At 40.3% G+C, this 23,891-nt stretch overlaps 1 protein-coding gene across 2 annotated transcripts; it reads right to left on the reverse strand.

Annotated features, from left to right (window-relative positions):
- Positions 1 to 1,091: 1,091 nt before the first annotated feature.
- On the reverse strand, positions 1,092 to 22,376 carry vav1 (vav guanine nucleotide exchange factor 1). 2 transcript variants are annotated; one of them, XM_008292451.1, is made up of 29 exons: positions 22,244 to 22,376; positions 21,944 to 22,039; positions 21,737 to 21,853; positions 18,988 to 19,104; positions 16,006 to 16,064; positions 14,934 to 14,999; positions 13,918 to 14,026; positions 12,937 to 13,032; positions 12,735 to 12,803; positions 12,544 to 12,647; positions 12,353 to 12,452; positions 11,394 to 11,489; positions 11,200 to 11,268; positions 11,017 to 11,103; positions 10,834 to 10,919; positions 10,610 to 10,745; positions 10,406 to 10,515; positions 9,649 to 9,750; positions 9,448 to 9,542; positions 9,333 to 9,355; positions 9,145 to 9,187; positions 8,962 to 8,978; positions 6,891 to 6,956; positions 6,577 to 6,608; positions 4,784 to 4,894; positions 3,734 to 3,821; positions 3,417 to 3,546; positions 1,404 to 1,555; positions 1,092 to 1,316 (listed from the first exon to the last, which is right to left on the reverse strand). In XM_008292451.1, the coding sequence occupies exons 2-29, from the start codon at positions 22,028 to 22,030 to the stop codon at positions 1,263 to 1,265; spliced, it is 2,421 nt and encodes an 806-aa protein (XP_008290673.1). In that variant the 5' UTR covers positions 22,031 to 22,039; positions 22,244 to 22,376; the 3' UTR covers positions 1,092 to 1,262. The 2 variants fall into 2 exon arrangements, with proteins under 2 accessions (XP_008290673.1, XP_008290672.1); XM_008292450.1 differs by having other exon boundaries at positions 8,842 to 8,978.
- Between the last annotated feature and the right edge of the window lie 1,515 nt (positions 22,377 to 23,891).

Below are 23,891 nucleotides of genomic sequence, written 5' to 3' on the forward strand. Positions count from 1 at the left end.
TCTCAAGCAGCGAGCAGTGAGAGGGCAGGATGATGCAAATATTTAATTTTATGCAACTATAGGCTCCTTAGTTTCTATTTAGACACTAAATGAGATTCAGACTGGCTAATAAAGCTGGGAGGCCATCTGGTTAAAGGTGGGCTAGAGGAATAGCCGTAGCAAGCGTCCTTATATTGTCACAACTTTTATTTTTTCCTCCAAGTTTTTTATTACATATAAAACGCAATAAATATGAGTTTTCAGCATATGGGACCTTTGAGGCTAAAAGCAATAAAACGAAGTCCACTGAGATGACTAATATTCCGGCAATTTCACTGAGTCATGTTGCATACTCATCAGGTTTCTTTTCATGTTTGCACTTGTTGCAGCTTTGCGTCTTCTTGCACACTGTCCGGAGAGGCCGACACCCTGCGCACAGTGTGAGCATCTGTGAAACCTCAGTTTCCACAGACCAGTCACAAACACTTACCTGACCGCTCACGGCTGCAACTTCAGCTCAGGCTGAGCAGCCTGCTGATCCTCCCGTCTTTGTCACGTTTTACGATGCGGTTTCTGACGTGGTGGTTTCACATGGGGCCATGCTTCAATAGACACGACTCAGGCCTCGACTGTGCTGTTCACAGGTTCTGTTACTAACACTGCTCCTGCAGAGCACTGAGGAGGAAAAATGACTCGAATATAAAAGAAACGAATGCAGAAATAAATAATAAATACATTTGGGTCATGGAAAGGGAAATCGTTAAGTTAATGTCTTGCATTTATTTATATATATACACTTCAATACATTAGCTTTCATTTGGGCTCCTTATATATTTCTACATTTACTTATTTAGGTGGTTTCCATCCTCCTCAGCAGTCAGCCTCAACTGTGGAATCAATTTTTATTGCTTTGCATTTGAACTTTAATGCCTACATTTTTTTAAATGTCTGTCTAACTCATTTTTGATTAGACATAAGCTCAAATAACTGTCACTTAAAAATAATTGTATTTTTAATATTGTAAAAAACACTATTTTGAATCACTTCGCATTTTAGCGCATGTTGCACATGTGTTGAACGCTGTAGGTGTAAAGTTCACACGTACATTTGTCTTCAAGTTAGTTACTAAAGTTTTATTCACATCACAAGACAATCATTACATCACAAGTACTGGCATCTTTCTCACACGCACACGGCCACACTCATGCATATGGGTTAATGCAATCGCTCACTCTGACCCCTGCACAAACACTATGGGTCTACACATCTCCTCTGGAGGCTCATCAGCAGTAGTCAGAGTAATCCTCCTCCACATAGTTGGCTGGAAAGAGCCCCACCTGGAAACACAGGAGCAGTGCCGGTAAGACAAGATCCATCAAACGTATTATTATTTTTACTCGGTGCAGATGTTTGCAGATTCTCACCCGGCCGTAGACCTCTCCTTTCCACCAGCCACTGTGGCCCTTCTTGGAGAGGATCTTGATGGTGTCTCCTTCCCGCAGCGACAGCTCTGAGCGGTCCCTGGCGGAGAAGTCGTACCTGGCCCTCGCTACGCCGAAGCTCCTAATGCTGCCCCCTGTGAGACAGAGCCCACATTACAGCATGGAAAAGCATAAAAAAATAGCTTGACATTTTGGAAATGATCTCAATCTATTCCTTGCAGAACATTTGATGATAACATAGATACCACTCTCATATCAGGGTCTTAAATATGAAGCTACAGCTGAAAATAGCAAAATAGCGAGCCTGGCTCTGCTCAACTTTATGAAAATCCTTACAACCCCACATAAACCCACATCGTGACTGAAATCTTTACAACGACCAGATGGATGCTGTGACATTTTGTACAGACGTGCGGTTCCCAGAGGATGAATCCTGATAACTCTGGTAATCCTCTGACTTTTCCTTTAGCACCACCTTGACGTTGACCTTTGAGGTTTGTAGTGAAATCTGTGAAAACTATTGAATGGACAGTCTTGTTCAAACTGTATTGTTTTCATTAGAATGAATTGCAGTAACTTTGATCTCCTGACCCTTTATGCAACACCATCATCAGGCCAACAGATCAGCTTCTTCAATGCTTTGATTTACGTCCAGATACTTTGAAAATAAAGGACTTCCCCGTCAGTCTTAGCTGTATTTCTTGTTTAGCGCTAATTACCAAATTTAAGAAGCCCACAAGCTAAACTAAGACTGAGACTGAGACTCAGACTGAGACTAAGACTGTGGCTTTTGAGTAAACATTATATCCACATTTGAATCGATATTATAAATTGTACATTAAACCAGTATTGTCCTTGGGAGCAGACTGTATATAAAAGATGGACATGGTCAAAGTGACGACACTCACTGGTTTGTGAATTACTGTTTTCAAAGCCTAAAGTTTGGAATTAAGTTGTTATCATCTTGGTCTTTTGAAACCAAATGTGCAAAGTGAGGCATAGATCTGACTGAGAACTTGAGGCCACTGCACACGATATGGCAGCGACCTGTCAATTAAAACGTAACCCTGGCCTAAAACATACCCAGTTTTGTTGTCTGGTTTCTCCCAAATGGGACCATAACTTACAATATGAACATTATAGTGTTTTGAGGGACACTTTAAAGTAGTGATTGAGACTATAAACTCACTGGAAAAATGCTTAGGTACTGAAGTAACAAATCTAGTGAGAGGTAGTGTCACTTTCTTGCATACATCTATACAATCAGACCTCTTTTTGCAAGCAGAAGAGTCGCCCACTGCTGGCTGTTAGAAAGATTGCAGGATCAAGGTACTTACAAACTGGTTTCACTTTGCAGACCAAAAGGCTACATTCCTCTTTTATATGCAGTCTATGTGAGCATGCTAGCATGCTAATGTTAGCATTTAGCTCAAAACACTGCAGTGCCTAAGTACAGCCTCACTGAGTCACTGTCAAGGCCGTGGACTTTAAAGGCACATTTTTAGCATGCAGACATTCATCCATCCATTATCTATACACCGCTTAATCCTCACTAGGGTCGCTGGAGCCCAGCACACTAGACCAAGGGACGAAAGGTCAACAGGCCACCACACCAGAAAAACACAAACACACAAACACACAAACATACAAACAAACGAAAAACACAAAACAACCGAAACACCTCAACAGACTGTGGGACAGGAAACCAGAAAACCGGAAAACAACCAAAGAACCAAAAAGACAACAGGAAAACACCAAAAAGAAACACACAAAGAGCCCGCACCGCCACACCAACACGCGAACCGCCAACCGTCAAGCAACAAGGCAAAACACCAAACCACCGCGCAACCCAGCAGCCAGACGTGAGAATGGTATTAATCTGACCATTTAGCGCTCATCAAGAAAGTGAATAAGTACTTTTTTCCCCCCAGAATGTTGCACTATTCCTTAAACACAATCATGAGGACTGTAAGAAGTGAAAGAGGTCTTGTATACCTGGTGTGGTATTCGGCGTGCTGTTGGATGAGTTGCTCTGCTCTGGTTGTTTGTACGGCGTTTGCAGCGTGGTGTCCACATCCTTAAAGTACTCCTTCAAAGAGTTCTGCTGGTAAAACTGAATCATCTCCTAACATGGGACAGCAACAGGAGGAGAGAGGGACCGTGAGAACTGTGCAAGAATGGTGTCGTTTGTGGCTAAAGAGGAAGAGATGAGGTTAAGCTCAAATCCACCGCACAACACATGATTTCAGTTTTTTCTGCGGTTCCTCCTGCTGTGTCGTAATGTTTCGGCCAAATGAGGGTGTAACACTTACGATTAAACCCTTGAATGCTTTCTTATCGTTGATGCGGTAAAGTCCTTCACTAGCCGTGATCTTAATGTGTCTGATGTCCATGTTGAACCTGAGCAGAGAGAGGGATTTAGATAAAGAAGAGATGCTAATGTAGTAAATACTCAGATTAATGTCATTAAAGGGGGTGTTTACTGTTTAGAGAGACACTTACAAATCTACAAGGTTGAACGCTACACTGGCAGCTCCTCTCAAAAGAACTAATTTAGTCTTTTTCACTTCTGCAAAGACTAATGACTTCTACATGTCAAGGATTTGTAAACAGAACAAGCGCTAATCCTCTGTTCGTGAAGGCGTATTTCCCTGCATTTGAGAGGAAGTGAAACCTGAGCTCATAAACACTGATAATCATTCAACAAACGAGCAAGCAGCTGTTCACAGGACAAACGGCATTAGGTGAAAAGGGGCCTGCAGTTTTAAAAGGTGTTACCAAAACGAACGTATCTAAAATGAGTTTTTTTCACATCTGGGTTACATAAACAGCTGCGACCGACTTTTATTATCAACCCAATTTTTTTGTACACTAAGCAATCCTTTCTATGACATTTGTGAAAAATGCCCATCACAAGCTCTCAGAGCCCAAAGAGACGCCTTAAAATGATGTGTTTTGTCTTCCTAATGGTACAAACACAATTTAAAAAAAAAAAAAATTCCCATCAGTGAAGACAGTGAAAATTTTTAAATAGTTAAGATTCTTTGGTGCTTTTTCCAAATGATTAAAAACTGATGATTATCATACTGATTGTTTCAGCAAACCTGGTAACAGACAACCACTGTTTCAGGGCATATATTCTAACATGCAGGTGCAGCAGCTGCATTAAGCAGATTTGCTTTGGCAGATTACTGTCGTTTTGAGGCAAACGTGAAGAATGTGATTCTGTCCTTAAACAATGAAACAAAGCAACTGAAATACTGTGGATACAATAACACCTGAAAACTAGACCAGCAATCAACAGAACCATAAAATAGCTCTAAAATGAACCAGTGCTGTAAGTGATAAACTGATGGTCTCACTTGATGCTGATGGCAAACTCTCCCCCGTCTTTCTGTCGCACGAGGAAGGTTCCATCAGACCGGGACATTAACAGGTTTTTGGCGGCGGTGCGGTCCATGTTCCCTGCGAACCTCGAGTCACAGTGACAACCACGATGTTAGTCTTTGCTTCAAGTGAGGTTATGTGACATTTCAAAGAAGAAATAAGGCAATCTTTTATGAATTATATGAAAATCATCTGAATTCAATAGTAGTAAAACTCACCTTCTTCAACTCAATACACTGTTAAACTGGTAAACTAACAATCTCAGTATTTAATATTGTCCATGTGACCACAGTGTCTGTTTCAATAGATGCTACACTTTAAAACTGCGGTCGCACTTTACTTGTAAGTTCCTCTAGTACAGCATTTCTAAGCAGTAAACAAATAGATGCAGCTGTATGCAGTTAAAGAGACATTTAACATTCAAATGGCTTGTTTAAGTACAGTATTTGTCAGCAATAAAAATGTCTCCTAGGAAGATATATTTTATATTAATGTACTGAATACCGTCATTCATTATCTGCCTGTACATGAGCCTGTGCTCCACAAGAGGAGTTATAGTTATTGGTAATTACATTATTAAATGCTTACCTGCAACTACATTATAATGTGCTTTTAATCATTTATTAAATGTAAAAATAAAGAGTCCATATATATTCTGAGTAGGGGTATGTAGTTCTAAAGTGGCGTTGTATACAAGTCTTTTAAGGGCCCCCCATATTATGAGCACATAAACAGTAAACGCCATGACTGAGCATTTCCACCTTTAAACTTCAGTGTACTGACGACAGTTTCTAAAGCCCAGATTCACACAGACAGCGTTTCATACACAACCAACCTAAGGAACCAATCCTGTCAGCTTGTAGGGTGGGACTTTCTGTGCCATTATTCTTCTTCCAAATAGGTTTTTGGTTAGAATATGTATGGCTGAATCACTACACTGTTGCTAGTTGCCGTTGTGTGGCCTAGAGTAGTTTTACAGTGTGTGAGCAGATGTGAGCTGGTGTGCTCGAGTTGCAGCAAGTGGAGAGGGGTGGGTGGAGAAAGAGGCAGGGACTTTATAGACGTGCACATTCTGTATAGAGTCACACTGAATTAATTGTAAGGCAGGAAGGGATTATTGTAATGTACAAACTTGATACACAGAGATGAGTTTTTATGGATTTAATCACCGATGGAGGAGCGATTTTTAAAAATGATTTTGATCTATATTATTTGGGTGAAAATTGGTACAGCCAGTGGGTTATTTGATGTTTTTGTGTTTCAGTCAAAGGTGTGATACCAAATACTACCACCAGGTGAAGCCAAAGTAAAATATTTTAAAATCCTACACATTGTGACAATATGTAACAGTATTGTAAAGTATAATAACAGAGTATCACAAGATACTTTTGATTTTAGTCATGGTTTTTACTCTGAGGTATCTATATGTCGCACACCATTGTTATTCAATTGATCTCAAGACCAGATAACAATGAGGACACAATAGATGACTAAGAACTAAAGGTTGACTTATACTTGGGCAGTGACGCCACATCCCATCAGCTTTACAGTGTGACAGAAGGCACCAAATGCTGCTTCAAAAACACCAGTGCTTTACACTGTGTGCTTGTGTTTTTGTGGTCATTACCCAGCAGGGCTTTCAGTGTCAGCTCTGCAGAGTTTTCTGTCACAGTAATGCAGAGCACAGCAATACAAGAGGAAATCAAACCATGAGGTTAACAGCGGCTTCGTGAGCAAGTCATTGAACAGAGTTCCTGTTGAAACTCACCAGCTGAAGGCAGACAGGTCTGGGGTCGGCCTCTGAAAAGACACAAGATCACACAAAGGTGACATGTCTGTGGTTGTGGTTCAAACATTTCTTCACTTCCTAATACTGCTAATGTTCAGCAAATACACTGACTAAACTGAACATGTCTGTGAGTTGTTTGTTTTCCTGAGTTGAGATTTCTTGTGGAAACAAAAAAAAGCAAAATTGAAAATGTTGCCTTGCCAGAAGGTATTAATTAATTATTATTATTTTTTTGTTACAGTTAAGAGTGTTGGATGTCTCATAGGTCTTGTTGGATGCTAGATCGTACTCACACTGCTGTAGGGCTTAACTTTTTGGCAGGGGAACCATCCCATTTGACCAGCAGTTAGGTTTCTTCCCTGAGTAACACACAAAACAACAAATCACACTGCTGGACTAGGTGGACCAAACATTGCAGCACTGGTGAATTATCATCATCATCACTGACATATTTAAGCAAAGTTCAGCATAAAACAAGTTACTCCTGTACAGATGGTAATGATCTATGGCAAATTGCACAATCAAAATTTGTTTGCAGGGGTTTAGTGAGAAAGTCGTGCAAAGCCTGAAACATCTGTCTGACAACAAAAGATGATTCTGGATTGTAAATGGAGGAGAGATTGTGTGAAGTGCTTTGTAATTATAATGACAATAGTTTGCCTGAGACTTAAAGCTAAATCAAACAGTGTGGATTCACCAGGCTATAGTTCAAAAGTAAGACAGATTAAAGCACAAAGCCAGTGTTTGCATGCTTTAGCTCACGTATTACAAAGACTTAACATCATCCCACCGCAAACCCAAGATTTTACATTAAAAAAAGTGACTTTACTTTGCTTTTTGTCTCGCTGTATAATTCCAGTTCTGTTGAAAATCAAGTTGCAGGGTGGCACTTGATATTTGCTCTCTTCACAGTGAACAGTACAGTTTATTTTATTTTTATTTTTTATTGAACTTGTTATTAGAGAACAGTAAGGCAGCTGAAGGCAGTGATTTCAGGACTCGGCTCAGTGTCCAGTTCTGCTTATTTTTGACATGAAACTTGCCATCTGGCAAATCTCAACGCTGACTAGGGAGGTTTCATAAAAGCACCTCCACATTCATCAAAAAGTAAAAAAGAAAAAAAGTACATGTGGAGGAACAATTGCAATCCTCTACTGAAGTAAAATCATCAATCCATTAATGCAAACACCTGACTTTAATCAAAGTGCATATATATTATTGGCTTAAAGCAGTAAAAGCACTAATTCTGCAGAGAACTGGCCCCTATAGGCATTATATCATTATGTATTTCATTGCTGGAATGCAAATACACACAGATCCATGTGTGAACAGAACTTCACTGTTTAGATACGGTGTGTACATGTAGTTCAGTCCTGTGGTTCTTAACCTACGGATCGTCCACACAAAATGTTAGACGATAAACCAGGAGGTTCATAGCATGATTAAAGGTGGCATAAAAAGAAAAAACAGAACTCAATTTTTTTGACTGTTTTTTAAATCTTCAATTTTATGTTTCTATTTTAATCAGTCATAAGTCTAAAAGGTTGACAATCACCAGTTAAGTCCGAAAAGTGTTGTACTTCATTATATGTATTTACAGTGGGTTATGAAGCCCAATATTTCCCTGTGAAGTGTAGTGGACTGAAAGTATGAAGAAACGAAATATAGAAATACTCAAGTAGGGTGTCAGTACCCGTTTCCTGTGTTAAAAAAAACTTACACCTTGGCAACTGCCTGAAAAGTAGTACAACGCTCATACACAACCCAGAACCTATGGCTGCCAAGGAAAAATGATCAAACTAAAAATTAGGGTGAATGTTATCGGATAGGACTTTTCCAAACAGTTATTTTGACTTGTTATATACATATATATATATTTAAAAAAACATTAACAAAGACTCAAGTTTTCATTTCCGACAGTGTAAGCAGCACGAACACCAGCAAGACCAAAAAACTAAAGCAGCTAATTGGAATTCAGTCATTAGTTAAATATATTTCCCAAAATCAAAACCGTTCAGATGAATCACACAGTCGACTGCAGACAGACAGAAGTTCAGGTTTGGCACGAGGGAGGAAGTGGAAGACAGAGAGAAGAGAAGAAAAAGACAAAAGGGAGTGAAAAAGACAAAAGCATCTCACACCTACACACCAACCACAGGAAACAAGGCTCGAAAACTCTCCAAACAAAGTGTGACCCCCTCAGCTTTCTGAACACAGAGTACAAATGCCTGCATTCGGTTTTACCTCCCACCAGTGCATGTCGACGTTGGCCCGGGTCAGCTCAATGATGTCGCCTTTGGAGAGCTGAAGCGGTTGTCCGAAACCTACAGGAGGCGGCGGCAGGCCGTAGTACTCCTGACTCACCTCCATCTTAGGAAGTCCTGAGAGGAGAAAGGGGAGGTGTTGTGATATATGGACAGAGATCTGAAATGTCATGCAAGCACTTCATTTGTGGACATTTGGGATGTTATACCGGAGAATAAACATGACCACAATACCAACAGGTCCTAAGTAAAAACAGGACTTATTATATCGTGACTGTCTTACCAACACTGGAATGTCCTGGGGGCCTTGATTTATTCTGCTGGGGCTAAAGACAAAAAGAGCGGAGCAAGTTTTTATCTATTAAGTTAAATAGGATAATACATTTGAAATGGGAAATAGTGTGCAAGGAGATAAAAGAACTGCTGTTTGAATAATATCAAACGAAATGGTGCAGATAAATGCAGTCTTACCTTCTTTGTATTACCAGAGTTATCTGTAATTTCCAAAAGGAGAATCAATGTAAGAAGTGATAAATACACTAGTTTGAAGTATTTTTTAAACACATACACATGCATGTATACAGACCTGAGTTTCTTCCGCAGGCAGGGACTCTGCCTAAACACTCTTTATGTGCTGCCATTTTACAACGAGTGCAGCGATAGCCCTGGAAAAAAATCCCTCTGCCGACCACAGATGAAGAGATATTACCTTGGTGGACTTTTTTTTTTTATTTAGATCAGAGTTAAGAGAGGAGCTGAGAGAAACAGAAAAGTGAGACAAAAGTACCTTAACAACATTGAGCAGGCCTTGCAGGAGGTGGTTTCCTCGTAGCAGTGCATCTGGAAGTCATGGTTGTTTGCTGTGGAGTTCTCAGGACACATATTTGACCTGCAAACAAAAGTACGACTGTTTTGACCAAAGCTGGAGGAACCAGACAATCACACTGCTGCTTTTCACTGGCTGATAATTTGACTTTGGTACAAGTGAAGAAGTTTGTTCTGCTAAAAGACAATCTATTTGGGGTTCCTGAAACTAAAGAAACCAGTGATAGCAGTCCGATAACAAAACGCACAATCAACAAATCATGGGATGTCTGGTCATTTCCTACGAGGTTGAGCAACCAGCAGCAATATGTTCAATGGCTACAGTTAAACTTCTCCATGTCAGTGTCTGCAGCTCTGCTTCTCTTTTGATGTGTTTTTCAACACATAAATTATGCATCTATCATTTAAAATCATTAAATCCATGATTACAATTTTTTTGTTTTATATAATGTAGTAACTAATAATTAATCATTTGTCACATTCAGCAACATCAGCTTTGAGTTAAAGTTGTATGTTTGGCCACCTGATGAATGTAAATGCCCGATTCATTCTGCTTCTAGCTTTGTTTTTCCTTTTCACCAACTACTGAGAGAAGTATCTGCTTGTTTTGCTGCTAAATGTTCAATATCAGTAACTGTCTGTCTGTTGTTTGGTGTTGAGCAGGAAGTGTACAGTTAGTGTTTGTTTGCATTTCCATGTGTATATGTGTGGTCACTCACATAGCCATCTCAAACTGTTCCAGCCATTTCTTCTTCATTTCTCTAGTTTTGAAGAATAAATCGTACCCACAACTCCCATAGCAGTCCAGCAGGAGGAACAAATAGGACCACTGTTCACACACACAAACACACACAGTCAGTCATATAGATGCCTTACGGGTGTAATATCTGGTATAACTGGTGCTTCAGTGCAGAGTAAATGACCTTTTTATGGTCCTTCTCTCCTGTGGTTTCATCTCTTATCTGGTAACGCTGTAGTTCAATAACCTCCTTTAGCTCAAATGTCTCTCCGCTTTTCTTCTTACAAATAATCACAGCTTTATCGAAGAGGAATGCATACCTGCCCAACGGCCAGATGCACACAGACACAAGGTCAAGCAACAGTGCGTAACACATGAGATGTACACAGGGGCATGAACAACACACACCTGTCCTGTTTAGACTTTTTCTCGGAGCTGCAGATCTTCAGTTCTCCATCGATCTTTGGACGACCGTAGAGAGCTAGAGACTGAGTCTAAAGAACAGAGCAGAGCGGAGCGATGATGACCAGACAAGAAAGCCAACAACAAACCTAAAAAGGAACTAATAAAAAGGGAAAACTGTGATCTCACCATGTTTACTATAGACAACTGAAAGTCAGTGATTTGCTTGATGATCTCATTGTCTCGCTTTACTTCGTTCACACTCTGTGCCAGGTCCTGGAAACACACACACACACACACACAAAGATAAAGAAATGACGGCTTGAACATCATAAATTTATGTTTCTGATCAACAAATACACACACACTCACTCTCATGGCATCAAGAGCTGTTCGGAGGTTGTCCTTTTCTGTTGGGTCTGTGGTGTGTTTCACCAGCTCCTGCAGACACGAGCAAACCACATCAAATTAGAACTGCTGGATAGACTAACTAGAAAAAGAAGATACTGTAACTACATGCAATGCAAGTACATACTGTAGACACACACACACACACACACACATACCTGTAACAGCAGGTGATATTTGAGGACTCTCTGCATAGGGACCATGAGTAAATCTCTGAGAGAAAACCGGCCGCTGTTTGCTCTCTTTGAACACTCCTGAGACAGAGAAGAGGTAAACATCTGCAGTAAACCAGATGTGCTAAGAGAATGTTGTATGGCAGGCGTTCTGCCAGTTTTCCTTGGAGGCTACATTATATAAGTTTTTGGAGACCTTAAACAGCACATAACTCATATCACTGCTCTTTGTACTGTAACCATGAAGTTGAAGCTTCATGATATCTAGAGGGCCAGTCAAAGATAAGCGCTCTGGATGCACAGTCGAACCGGGAGTTAAAATATACTAATGCACATGCACGATGCAAAAAGAAACTGTGAAAGTAAAATAAATATGCAGCTATCAATTCCAATGTTTCCTAAAAAAAATCCAGGAATATAAACACAAAGTAGTTTAATTCCATCATTCCTGCACTCCTCGCTAAAACTAGATCCGAATGACTTGGGTAGCACATTACAATATTTATTTAGACCTTTACCATTTGTATTTTAAAGACTGCTTATAGTAAAAATCAAGTTTTTGACCTTGCTAACTAGACCACATGCTGTGTGTCACATGCTGGAGGACAAATCAGGAGTGAAATAAGCAGTTGATGCCAAAAACAGCTCAAAAACACAGATTCAGACTTCTGGAGTTTCATACATCACAAACCTGAAGAACCACTCCTGTCAGCCTGCAGTGTGGGACTTCCCATATCACTGTTCCTCTTTAGAATTGGTTTTCTGTTGGAATATGTATTACTTAAATACCGCGACTTTCCATAAACTGCAGCGTGGAGTCGTTCTACAGTGTTTGAGCAGAGTCGCAGAGTCGACCAAAAAGTTTTTCTCTTCCCACTTTTCTTCTCCTCGTTCGTCATCACACATGTAAAAATAACTTTTCTCAGCGTGTGCATCCTCCTCACCTCCAGTTTCATCCTGATGTCCTCCCTCGAATTTGAAAGCTTGTCGAGGTGTTTTGTTGCTGCTTCAACCTGACTACAGTAACGACCGTAGAGTAACAACCTAAAGAGAGGCAGAATGTAAAAGAACACATTATATAGACGTATTTGTAGCAGTACTGCATAACGGAAACAGCTGCGTTTGTGCCGTTTACCTTTCCTTGTAGTTCAGAAACACCTGGTAGAGAGTCTTAGCTCCATACTGCTGGATGGAGGTCTGAACCTCCCCCAGCATGCTACGATGGATGTGAACCAAATCCTACAAATACATAGAGAAAGCATGACAACAAGGCCGTGAAGGCAAACCTGTACGTACAACTGGTGTGTAGGTAATCTCCTCCTGTACCTCTATATTGATGAAGATACTTTCAATTTCTTCAGCCACGAGAAACCTTTCAAGAGGCTTCATAAAGTGCTGCAGAAAAGAGAAGGGATGGCTGTTCATTTTCTTTTAAATGTGTGTATTTGCGTGCTGGTGTGTCATGGGGTATGACTGGCGTTGTGCATAAAAGCACGGCTCTTTCATCAGACTGAGGATTTGTGCACACCTGTAATATAGATTGCAGTGTATCGGTGTATTTCTCCTCTGTCTGTCTGATCTCCTGCAGGCAGCACTCTCGCTTGTCTACACCAGTCTTCTGTTGCTGCAATAACACACACAAGCAAAGTGTCAAATGAGTCCAGGCAATCCCTGACATGTTCTCAATATGATTTTTAATTTATGTCTGCTATTAAGGACACAGTTTGAAGCAATACAATTGGTTTTAATTAGTATCTTGCAGCTGAACATTAGTGAGAGGACCATCTGTCTCTTACACCCCTCCACATCTTCACAATGCTTGATGTTACATTTCTTTTCTCCTTTCTATTTCGTCTTTCTTCTAAAATAAATCCTGCTACTTTTTTTTCGGAACAAATTCGTTCCAGTCAAAGTCTCAGTGGTGCGTAATTATTTGACAAGAATAAAATATTAATATGGCACCGTAATCAAAACCAATCAATGCCAAAAGCACTTCTGCATTGAGGCCAAATTCATTTATGCCCCTGGCCCTCCTGAGGCCTCATTTGCAACAGCTATCACAGTGTTTTCATCAGATGTGCGGCTGGGTGACTTTTAAACATGATGCCTTTCGATGAAGGAGCTGCTATCTAAAATTATCTGTCAAAAATCTAATCTCTGTGTGGTGTGGATCAGCGATTTCCAATGTGGATGTTATAACACCTACAAAAGGTTGCAAAATAAATCCAAGGGATCATGAGACGATTAACAGGATGTGAGAGAGGAGGAGAAAAAAAGATTCAGACATTCTTTGTTTCTTTAATTGCAAATCCCTGAATAATTTTACCTACAAGAGCTTTAAAAAGGGCATCACTCTGTGGTTGAAGTGTTGAAGAGACAAGAGGTCTCACGAAGTCAAAATTGTTGGAAACCACTGATCAAGAGAAGCACCACGCTCAAAGACCTGCAATGCGCTCTAGGTTGCCAAAAGCAGCTCAGAGATATAATGTTTTCTTTGTGAAGCACTCACAGTTTCAGGCTGTTCGTCTGTCCTCATCAAGTCTTCGTAGATCTCATCTCCTTCGTTCTCCTCATCCTCCACGAAGTCATACAAGTCGTCGTCCTCATCCACTGTATCACTGGTGAACATAACACACACGTACAACCGTCATCATTACAGTCTTTGTATTGCCTGCGTTAAAATCCCTCCTGGGAGCACCACTGTTTGACTCCACAGAGAGGTCAGAAGTCACAGTCAGCCACAGAGGAACACCTGTGGAGCTGCAGGGGTTCAGCATCCAGCTGAGTGGAAAAATGAATTACCTTCAAATACTTAAGATTGAATAGCCAGTGCATTAGATAACTCCAACACGTCCTACTTCTTAGAATTACTGCTGCATGTGTGCTTTTGCATGTGATCTTTCAATTGCAGGTAAATGGTTTGCACTTATGCAGCTCCTTTCTACCTTAGCGGTGCTCAAAGTGCTTTACAATGTTTCTCATTCAATAGCAACAGAGCTGCCATGCAAGGTGCTTTGTCTGCCGGGATTGAACCGCCAACCTTGTGATTAGGAGACAACCTGCTCTACCACCTGAGCCACGGATACCCAGGTAGGAGTCATTTTTGTGGCTTGACTTTTTTTCATGTGTGAACGAATCTGATGATATGTCCCATTATGAAAGCTTACTTTGGGGAAAAGGTGATTATTTAAAATGAAAATGCTTCAATCACTGAGTTTCTTTTCATAGCAACAGAATGCACCCACTGTCTGCCATGTGTCTGTGTGTGCTTATACAAACTTTAGAAGTGGCCACTGTTGTTTATATTATGTATTGAAGAGGATGATTCATTTATCTAAATATTAACAGTCGTGGACTAAATGGATATATGCTTCAAAACCAAGCTCCAATTTATTGTTACAAATAGCGATCACTTTTCTTTTTGTTTCAGAAAAAAAAATCAATAAAAAAAACTGTGAGCTTCTTGAAACTGCTTCTCCTATACCTCAAGATGATCAGTGTAGCATTAGTGAGAAACAGGCTTACTCTATCTGGTCAGACAGGCCGCTGTAGATCTCATCATCTGGAGCACATCCTTCCAAAGGAAACGGCCTGGAGGAAGAAAAGTGTGAGTGAGTGCTGGTGGTGAAACATCAAGTGTGCAATGTTCTTAAAGATTAATCTGAGTTGTGGGCTGAAGCTGACAAGGCCCCATTACTGTGGTAGAGCCTTACAAATAAACCGCCATGTTACACTGTAATATAAAGGATTTAGCTTTCTAGGTGTCTTTGCCAAGACATCTGACCAGGATATCCTACTGAATCTATCCTGAAAAAACAGATTAAATGTCATTAAAATGAAAGTTAGAACCTTAAAACATGCACTTTTCATCAAACTTTGGTAAAGTAACAGACCAGAGGAACTTGTTTCTGACAGCAGGGATGTATTATCTATGACTCTAACTTTGGGAAAAAGTGAAAATAACAGCCACAAGTCTTTTTTACAAATTTCCTTATGTTTAAATCACATTTGGAGTGGGATGCCAACAAAGGACCGAGCAGAGAGAGCTAAAAACTGAGCAATCTGCCCGATTCACTGGGCAGATGGCAGGCTGCCACCATACTGATCGCTCCCTCGTTTGATACAACATTTCCTGGCAGAACTTTTACTTCTACAGAACTGTATGTTTCCAATTTTTATTAAATGAGGCATTTCTTCTGATTAGGAAGACACAATAAATCATGGAGTTTGATTACTTAAAATGTGAGCCCGTTGGCTTTCACTGGCATCACGCTGCAGTCTCACTTCCAGACTGTGGACTTTGGACACGAGCAGTAAAGCAATGCTATTTTCTCACAAAGCTTGTGTGATAAATCTTACATTTGGTTCTCTGAGGCTGAATAACTACCTTCATCTATTAATGGGGGCAACTGTTGACTGTGATCAAACCAAGCATTTCTGTCTCCACGGTCACATTACCGAGCCCATTGTCTCACTGCGTTTCACATAAATCAGCAAACATCCAAATATTAACTGTATATAAAAGCGGTTTATAACAAACTACAACAGATAACACATAATAGATAATAAATGTCCTTCCCTGCAGGAATCTACTCACTGAAATCCTCTTTGCACGGCAGTTGATGAATGAGACAGGATGGACAAAGTGTCTATGACCTGTCACACAGAGAGAAACACAAAGGAGATCAGTATGTAGTTAATAAATGTTGCACAGATTGGTGCTGGAGCTGTTTCACACTTTAACTGTTCATGCTGAATAATTCTCCTCCACTTGTATTCTGTTTGACAGTGCAAGTAAGAAGTGCAGTATGACGATGAGAGATGACAGATAAGCACTTTCACGAGAGATTTAATCCGAAACAAACCCTCAGATGTCACACAGTGGTCCAAATGAAACTGATGATTCTTGCTGATTAGCACAAAATGCATCCGTGACTTTAATATTTCTTTAATATTTGTAGTGTTTCTAGTATTTTAGAACTATGACTTTTTTAGTTTCCTGCCACATATTTGAGTTATTTCATTCTTTAAACTAATCTTCATTGTTCTTCCTCTACAAAATAATACATGACTGGTGTTCTAGTTAAAACTTTTGCTAGAAGTTGCCTCCCAACGACTGAACAATGTCTGTCTTCTTTCAGAGTGGCACATCTTCTTGTGCTGTAAACTAGCACTAAACAGTGTCAGTCAGTACTGCTGGACTTTTCTGACGGATTTCTGCTTTTTTTCATTAAAGACAGAAAAAGGAGGAAAATGTAACAAGAAGTGAAAGACTGTGGGAGAAGTTCTGAGAAAAAAAAAACATTTGAATGGACTATTTTGCATGTACTGCCATTTTATAACCAGAGAATTCTTCAATAGGACTTGGAAGGAAACACGCTCACTAAATTTCTGGTGGAGAGTTAGAGAGAAGATCAAAACCACTCTCATGTTTGTCTGTTAAAAATAAAGTAGCGTAAAGCAGCAGAGGCAGAGAAGCTGTTTCCTTGTGCTTCCAGTTTTAATGCTATGCTAAAGCGCTGGCTGTAGTTTCATGCCTAATGAACGGATATGAGTGGGGGATTGATTAAACTCTTATCCAGAAAGTGAATCTAAAAAAGACTGAAGTGAGGGGCCCAGAAGTTGTTCGTAGCTCCACTAAAGAAAAATGTCTCCTTTAAACTTTTAAGATCAGTTGTTTCTAAAACACTAAACAGTAAAAGTTCACAGAAACGTTTCACATAAAAGCCGACATTAGAGGATGAAGACGAATCTTTCTAGCAGAACTTTGTGTGTTGTTCTTTCCTCTCCCGTCAGATTGATCTTTTGACCCGATGGTTGCAAACCACTGGACAGAACTGTACACAATCATAACAATGTAATAGTAAAGTCATGTATCGTAACATTGCTTTAAATATTTTTTTGCCATAACACGTCCACACGTTCAGTTGTTTAAGAATCTCAATGCAGGACTTTTGCTCGTTTACTTTAACTTCAGTAAAGGATCTTAACACTTTTTTTCTCACCATGCACATTGCACCATGTCTGTTTGCTTTCTGTAATTTATTGTTCTGCGTGACTGACTGGAAGCAGCAAAGTGAAACGAGAAGCTCAGTGACAGTAACACACTGTAAATCAAGTAAAAAGTACAAATACTGTAAAAAAAAAAAAAAAAGCCCACAGCTTCGGCTGTCCCTCCCGTGACTCATTTTGCTCTTGAAAACCCTGCTTCCTCTTACTTTTCACACAAAATGAAGCAAATGTCGTTTTGAATCCTCTCTCTGGTTCTCACTGAATTGCCGCAACGCACAGAAAGTGAAAGAGATCTGCGAAATACTGAAGTGATGCACTCGCTCAGCCACTTCAAATTAGAAAATCACCGAGCGTCTTCCTGTTAGGGCTATGTGGGTGTCTGCAAGCTGCAATAAGGATTCAGGACCGTGTTCGTGCTACTGACTTGACTGTTGCTGCTGTAATGACTGAGGTATGAGTGCATAATGTGGTTGTCTTTTTGCAGGCTAGAATTATTGTGTGTGTGTGTGTGTGTGTGTGTGTTAGATGCAATAAAGAGATAGAAAACTTTTACATGTTTAAATTCTTATCCATGGTGCAGCCTTCAGGGAGACATCTAAATGGTCCCAAATCCATTCTGCAGCATGAGAGTGACCCCAAACATACAGCCAGAGTCACAAAGAACTAACTTCAGCGATAACAGGGAAAACAAGTCCTGCAACAGATGGAACGCCCCCACAGAGCCCCGATCAACATCATGGAGTCAGTCGGAGGCTACATCCACACGGATACTGCTCATTTTTAAACTTCTGCTACATTCACGAGCGCTATCCACACCACACTGGTGTTTGGAGACTTTTGGAAGCGGTGCTAAGCCTGCTTTAGTTTGAAAACTTTCGCATTGTTTTAGTCCTGATGAGCAGAAACAGAGACTTTTGGAAACAATGGTACAGACACCCGGGCTTGTTTTCTGACGGGGCCTCGACTGTCATTACGTGACTTTCCCTGATTCTTCATGCTCCTCTAAACAAATACACTGGCTCTGACGATCAGTGGTGAATTCAATGTAGACAATGAATTACACACGTTTACGATTTTATTACAATGCGCAGTTAATTAAAAGTCTGTTCCTACTTTTAACTATGAATGTTCTTCCTCCACAGTATTTACTCCAGCTAAGCAACCGACTCTCCACCTACCAATGAAGGGCCATGTGATATGAGTTTTCGGGTGTTTAACATGCACAGAGATTATTGATTACTGCTTTCATGCTCTTCTGGACAGAAACTGTTTTCATTTCAAATTGCCATTTCACAGTGAAAATGTATTAAGAGTAGAAATGTATCGCATTAGACGCAGAGACAGCCGGAATCCACAGAAGAACTGGGCCACGTTGTCCAAGACGCTGGAACAAGCCACATGCCAAGAACACAGAAACTGTACAAATGTACCTGGAGGGCTGTCATTTCAAATATCGTGGATTTTTTTTCTGTCTGCTGCACCTTTTATGAACTGATGATTAAAAACTAGTCATGGCGTATTTTCTGATAGACAGACAGATAAGTAGATAGATGTGGTGGGTTAATACCTTTGCAAAATCTCGAACATCAAACAGGTCAAAGGCTTCAAAGAGTTCGCTCTTTCTGAGATGAAACCTCTCTTGACAAACTCCCAGGAACGTTCGGATGTTCTTTAGACACAGGAACTGAAAAACGAACAGAAATGCAAACATTATTTTAGCACTGAAGTTAGCAGTCTGTTACTTCAGTTGATTTATTCATGCCATAATCACACATTTGCTTTAAAAGCGATAGAATCTGCACAGGATGTGACACGATCGATCAATCTCCCCAAATGCCCCCTTTTTTTCTGTCTTTCTTTTTTTTTTTTTTTAGCAAACAATTAATAAACCGATAATGAACTGAAACCAGCCCTAATAATCCCACAATCTTGGTCAAATATCATTTTATATCATCAGTAAGTTCTTGTGTTTTTTCTCCCATTATTTTACTGTAAGTTGTGTCATTTTGTCTTTTCAATTGTAGGTCGATTATAATAAGCACTATGAAAATGTCTAAACTGGCTCTGAGAACTCGTGATCAGCATTTTTGATTATGTTCTGGCGTTTGCAAACCAAACATTCATTTAAATAAATCAACAGAATGATCAGGAACGAAACAGAGCAATATTTGCATAATTCTGTAAATATATATATAGTTTTATCCAAATGGATCATTTAAAACCATTTACAAACAAATGAAGCAATAACACGAAATCACGTATGCCAAGCTGTGGCATTTCAAACAAATACACGAGATGCATATGATAAATATGTAAAGCAGACGCGTGAGTCCGTGAGGCAGCTGTACGGCACACAGCAGGCTGATCTCACAGTACGATCCAAGTGGTGTTAAATAGCTGAAAATGTGCCACTTTTGTTTTATGAGCAAGATTTGACATTTCTAATGTACATACATTGGACACCACATGAACTATATCTGAAAACTGCATCAAACTTTATGTAAATGCTCATCGACTGCGCAGACCGCATGCAGCGCTGAACTGAAATAAAGAAATGATCGGATACTAAAAGAAGCGGCTCGAAGGGCGTAATTCTAAAGGTAAAATATATCAATGACAGAAACCACAGCACAGTGCGACTGACATGGTGGTCAGACATTTGCCGCTTTACATAACTTCCTGAGCCAGCTGCTGTCTCTCTCTGACTGTCTGTTCAGCAGTGGGAAATGCGGAACTCTAATTTGAGAAAAGGGGAAACGTTAAGTTCTGACTGATACTGCTGCACACATCTCATCACTCCGTCAGGGGTTCACATTGAGACACAGTCATACATTGGTCCTGGCTGCAGTAACTCATCGTGGAGTAATCCTTATTGCAAGAGCACAGGGAAGATCCTCCACTTGAGTAATGTCATCAGGTGTGTGTGTGTGTGTGTGTGTGTGTGTGTGTGTGTGTGAATGCGTCACAGTGGACTCTGCCTTTTGTTAAATCAGCGGATATTTCTTAACCACCCTTGACCTCATAGGATTTCCCAGAGTTTCACATGCCACAGCACATTAACTCCTGCACACACACACAGCGATTATGGGCGTCATCGTGAGGCCCCTCAGATGTGATTCAAGGAGTTTCCTTGAGAAGTTTAGGCCACGCACGTGACGACCTTTCTCTTTCTTCATCGCACTCTCTCGCTCTGTCTCAATCCCACATTTTGCCAGCATCCTTCCTTTGAATTCCCTCCGTTCCCTCAGACACAGCCCATCTTCTCTTCTTCTGTTCACCGGAGCTTTGGCGTGTGTTTTTTACGTAGCAGGTTTTCTCAGAAACTTGAGAGCAGAATTTTGATGGACTCGGAAAGGCAAGAAAAGACAGCAAGAACCAAGGATTTCTTTTTAAAAGACAGTTAAAAGAGAGATAAAGGAATAGTCTGACATTTTGAGAGTTGCGTGAGAAGATCGATGCCACTCTCATGCCCGTACAGTGAATGTGCTACAGCTAGCAGCTGCTTAGCTTAGCACAGGCGTGAAAACGAAAGAACGGAAGCTGGTTTTCTGTACGAAGATTTAAAAAATAAAAAATAGCACCTCAAAGCTAGCAGATTAGCACATTACAAATAGTTTGATGTTAATAGTTTTTTCAGTTGTCAAGCAATCAGTGAGATCCTTATTTATTATTCTCGATGGCCAAAGAGTAGTCTGGATAGAACGTTCTATATCTGTTGTGTTAATGAGCCTTAAAGGTGCTGGCAGGCAGAAGATGACACAAGATTTTTCCCTGTTTCTTATCTTAATGATAAGCTAAACTGACCGACTGCTGGCTGCGGTTTTATACCTTGTTATTTCAGACTTTCCGCAAAATGTCAAACTACCACAGCATATCAATACTTTTATGTTTTCTTGTGCAAATAATGCTCCAGTTACGGATTCAATATAAAACTTGCTTAATGAGGAATCTCGATGACTTTCAGATGTTGCTGAGGTTCACTCTAAAACACACGCCATCTTGCTCTGACTTGAATTGGAAAAAAGTGACGACACTACATGAAGAGATTTTTAAATAAATAAAGATGTTTAAGATTCAATAACAGACAGAATGATTTTTGCGGTATAAGATCTGTCTCAGTGCTTTCAAGTCGTTTCTCTTTAACTGTTCTTCTCCATCATCATCATCATCCCCCCCCGTCCAGCCTCTACATAATCCCGGATGTGGACTACAGTATTTTCTTATCAGTCCGTCTCTGGGCTTCAGTGATGCACGCTGGTCGCTATGGAAATGGCCTATGGAAATGGAGGAGGAAAAGGATTGTGTGTGTGCGCTACCTGAGACATCTGTGGCCGCAGGTTGATCTCTCTCAGGTTGACAGCCTGAGGCAGCAGGTTGTTGAGCAACTGGCAGAGAAGCACGCCATCTCTCAGAGCCTGAGCCAGGTCACACACCTGCAACAGCGAACGCACCAAATCAGACTGAAGAACCAAGCCGGGTTTTTTTTTAAATTCATGTGCAGGTGTGTAAGACAGCTGATTTACCTGAGCTCCCTCCCATGTGACCCGGTGGTTCTCAGGAAGGACTCGACAGTCGATCAACCACATTGCACACTGCCGCCACAGCTCCATCCTGGTTCTCTGATAGATGAGATCAAATTTGTGGCAAATCAGTTGGCCTACAGTGAACACAGAGCAGCTGCTCTCACTCCGTCCTTACAGTGAAATACCGAAACAGTCTTCTTGAAACCCAGTACAAAAAACAACAAGCTCCAGCTGTACCAGAAAACGTAATTTTTTAAAACTGCAAATCAGTGTAAGCTGAGTGTTACAGTCGGCTCTTACCTTCACTAGTTTCCCCGGCAGCTCTGTGTCGTCTCTCTCAATGTTCACGTCCCCGTCTTCCTTTCAATTTCTCATTTTCAGACTTCAGCGCTCTTGTTCTGCCTTTCTTCCGTGGTGGGTGTTCTGCAGAGCTGCACTGTGTTGGAGGCTTTTAACTTCATCCCGCAACTTCCTTTTTCCTCTGACGCACCCTCACATACACACACACACACACACACACACACACACACACACACACACACACACACACACACACACACACACACACACACACACTCACACTCACACTTACACTCACACACACAGACATGCATACACACAAAGCTGCTGCTGCAATGAGCGGTATAGGCTGAGAAAACGAGTGTGACCTGTAAGTGAAATGGTGTGTATATGCTTAGAAATGAACAGATAAAATAGGAGCGTGTATATCTTGTGTGTAGTATCTTCTTTCACGAAGAAAGCCAACAAACATGCAACATCATGTAAAGGAAGTAGTCTGTGCAAAACTTAGATGTGTTATTTAAACCTCTACGGGTAATGTGCAAAATTTAGAAGCATCAAGTTTCATTACAAAGACGTCGTATCAACTTCTATGCTGCAAGAATCGCACATGCAGCCACACAGACAAACACAAAATAAGGCTGTTACAGTATCTCAAGGGGGAAATACGAAGTTAAAATTAACTATTTATATAGTATTGAGCATCTCATATTTCATTTGTGAAGTCTGACCTAAAGCTGAACAGAAGACAGACAGACTACGATGCCATTCAAAGAAAAATCCTAGAGCTGCCCGATGAATAATGAAAGAGGTGCTCAGACGCTCTGACAGCACCCAGTGGTGTAGTTAGAGAGATGCGAGCACATTTTATGATTCACAGCTGAGAAGCCTTGAAATGAAAACTCAGCCTGATGTAACATCTCAAAAAACTTATTTTGAGCCATTGGACCAACAAAGTGTTAACTATTGATATCAGAAATGCCAGTCTGAGAGACAGCAGGGTTTACTCAACTATAATCAGGTACTCTACTTGAATCCTTTCACAACAGGCTACTTTGTATTTTTATTTTACTAGAGTTATGTTGGAAATAACTTTGTTCATTTCTTTACAGATCTTACATGCAAAACCAGTCATTTTAATTTCTAAATACTGTGCACTGTTACAGAAGAAGTCACCAAAAGAACAACATGGTTAAGTTTAGGTACATTCAAACCATCTAAAAATCTTTTATTTTGCATTGAATACTTTTACTTTCAATACTATAAGTTTATTTGGAATAATTCTTCCTTGCTACTACCTGAGGAATACCAGCCTTTTCATTTTTAATTTGTGCTATTTCTATTTAAGTGAAAGATCTGAGCACTTCTTCTACCACTTGGAGACTTTGGAGGAGACTTTGGAGTTATTTGTTTGAAGCTTAAAGATGTTAGAAGTATTTTTCTTTTATGGGCTAATTCAGTTATACAAAAAAAAAAGTCCTTCCTAACTAATTAATGGCAAATATACTCTTGTTTTTGTACTGAGGTGCAGGACAATTTTTGAAACATTAACTATGTGCATTCTAGGTGCTATCTAGGATGAAGTGAGGAAATATGAAATCCATTATCCATCCGTTATCTATACACCGCTTAATCCTCACTAGGGTCA

The sequence above is a fragment of the Stegastes partitus genome, unplaced genomic scaffold, assembly GCF_000690725.1.
Source record: "Stegastes partitus isolate 25-593 unplaced genomic scaffold, Stegastes_partitus-1.0.2 Scaffold811, whole genome shotgun sequence".
NCBI classification, from domain to species: Eukaryota; Metazoa; Chordata; class Actinopteri; family Pomacentridae; genus Stegastes; species Stegastes partitus.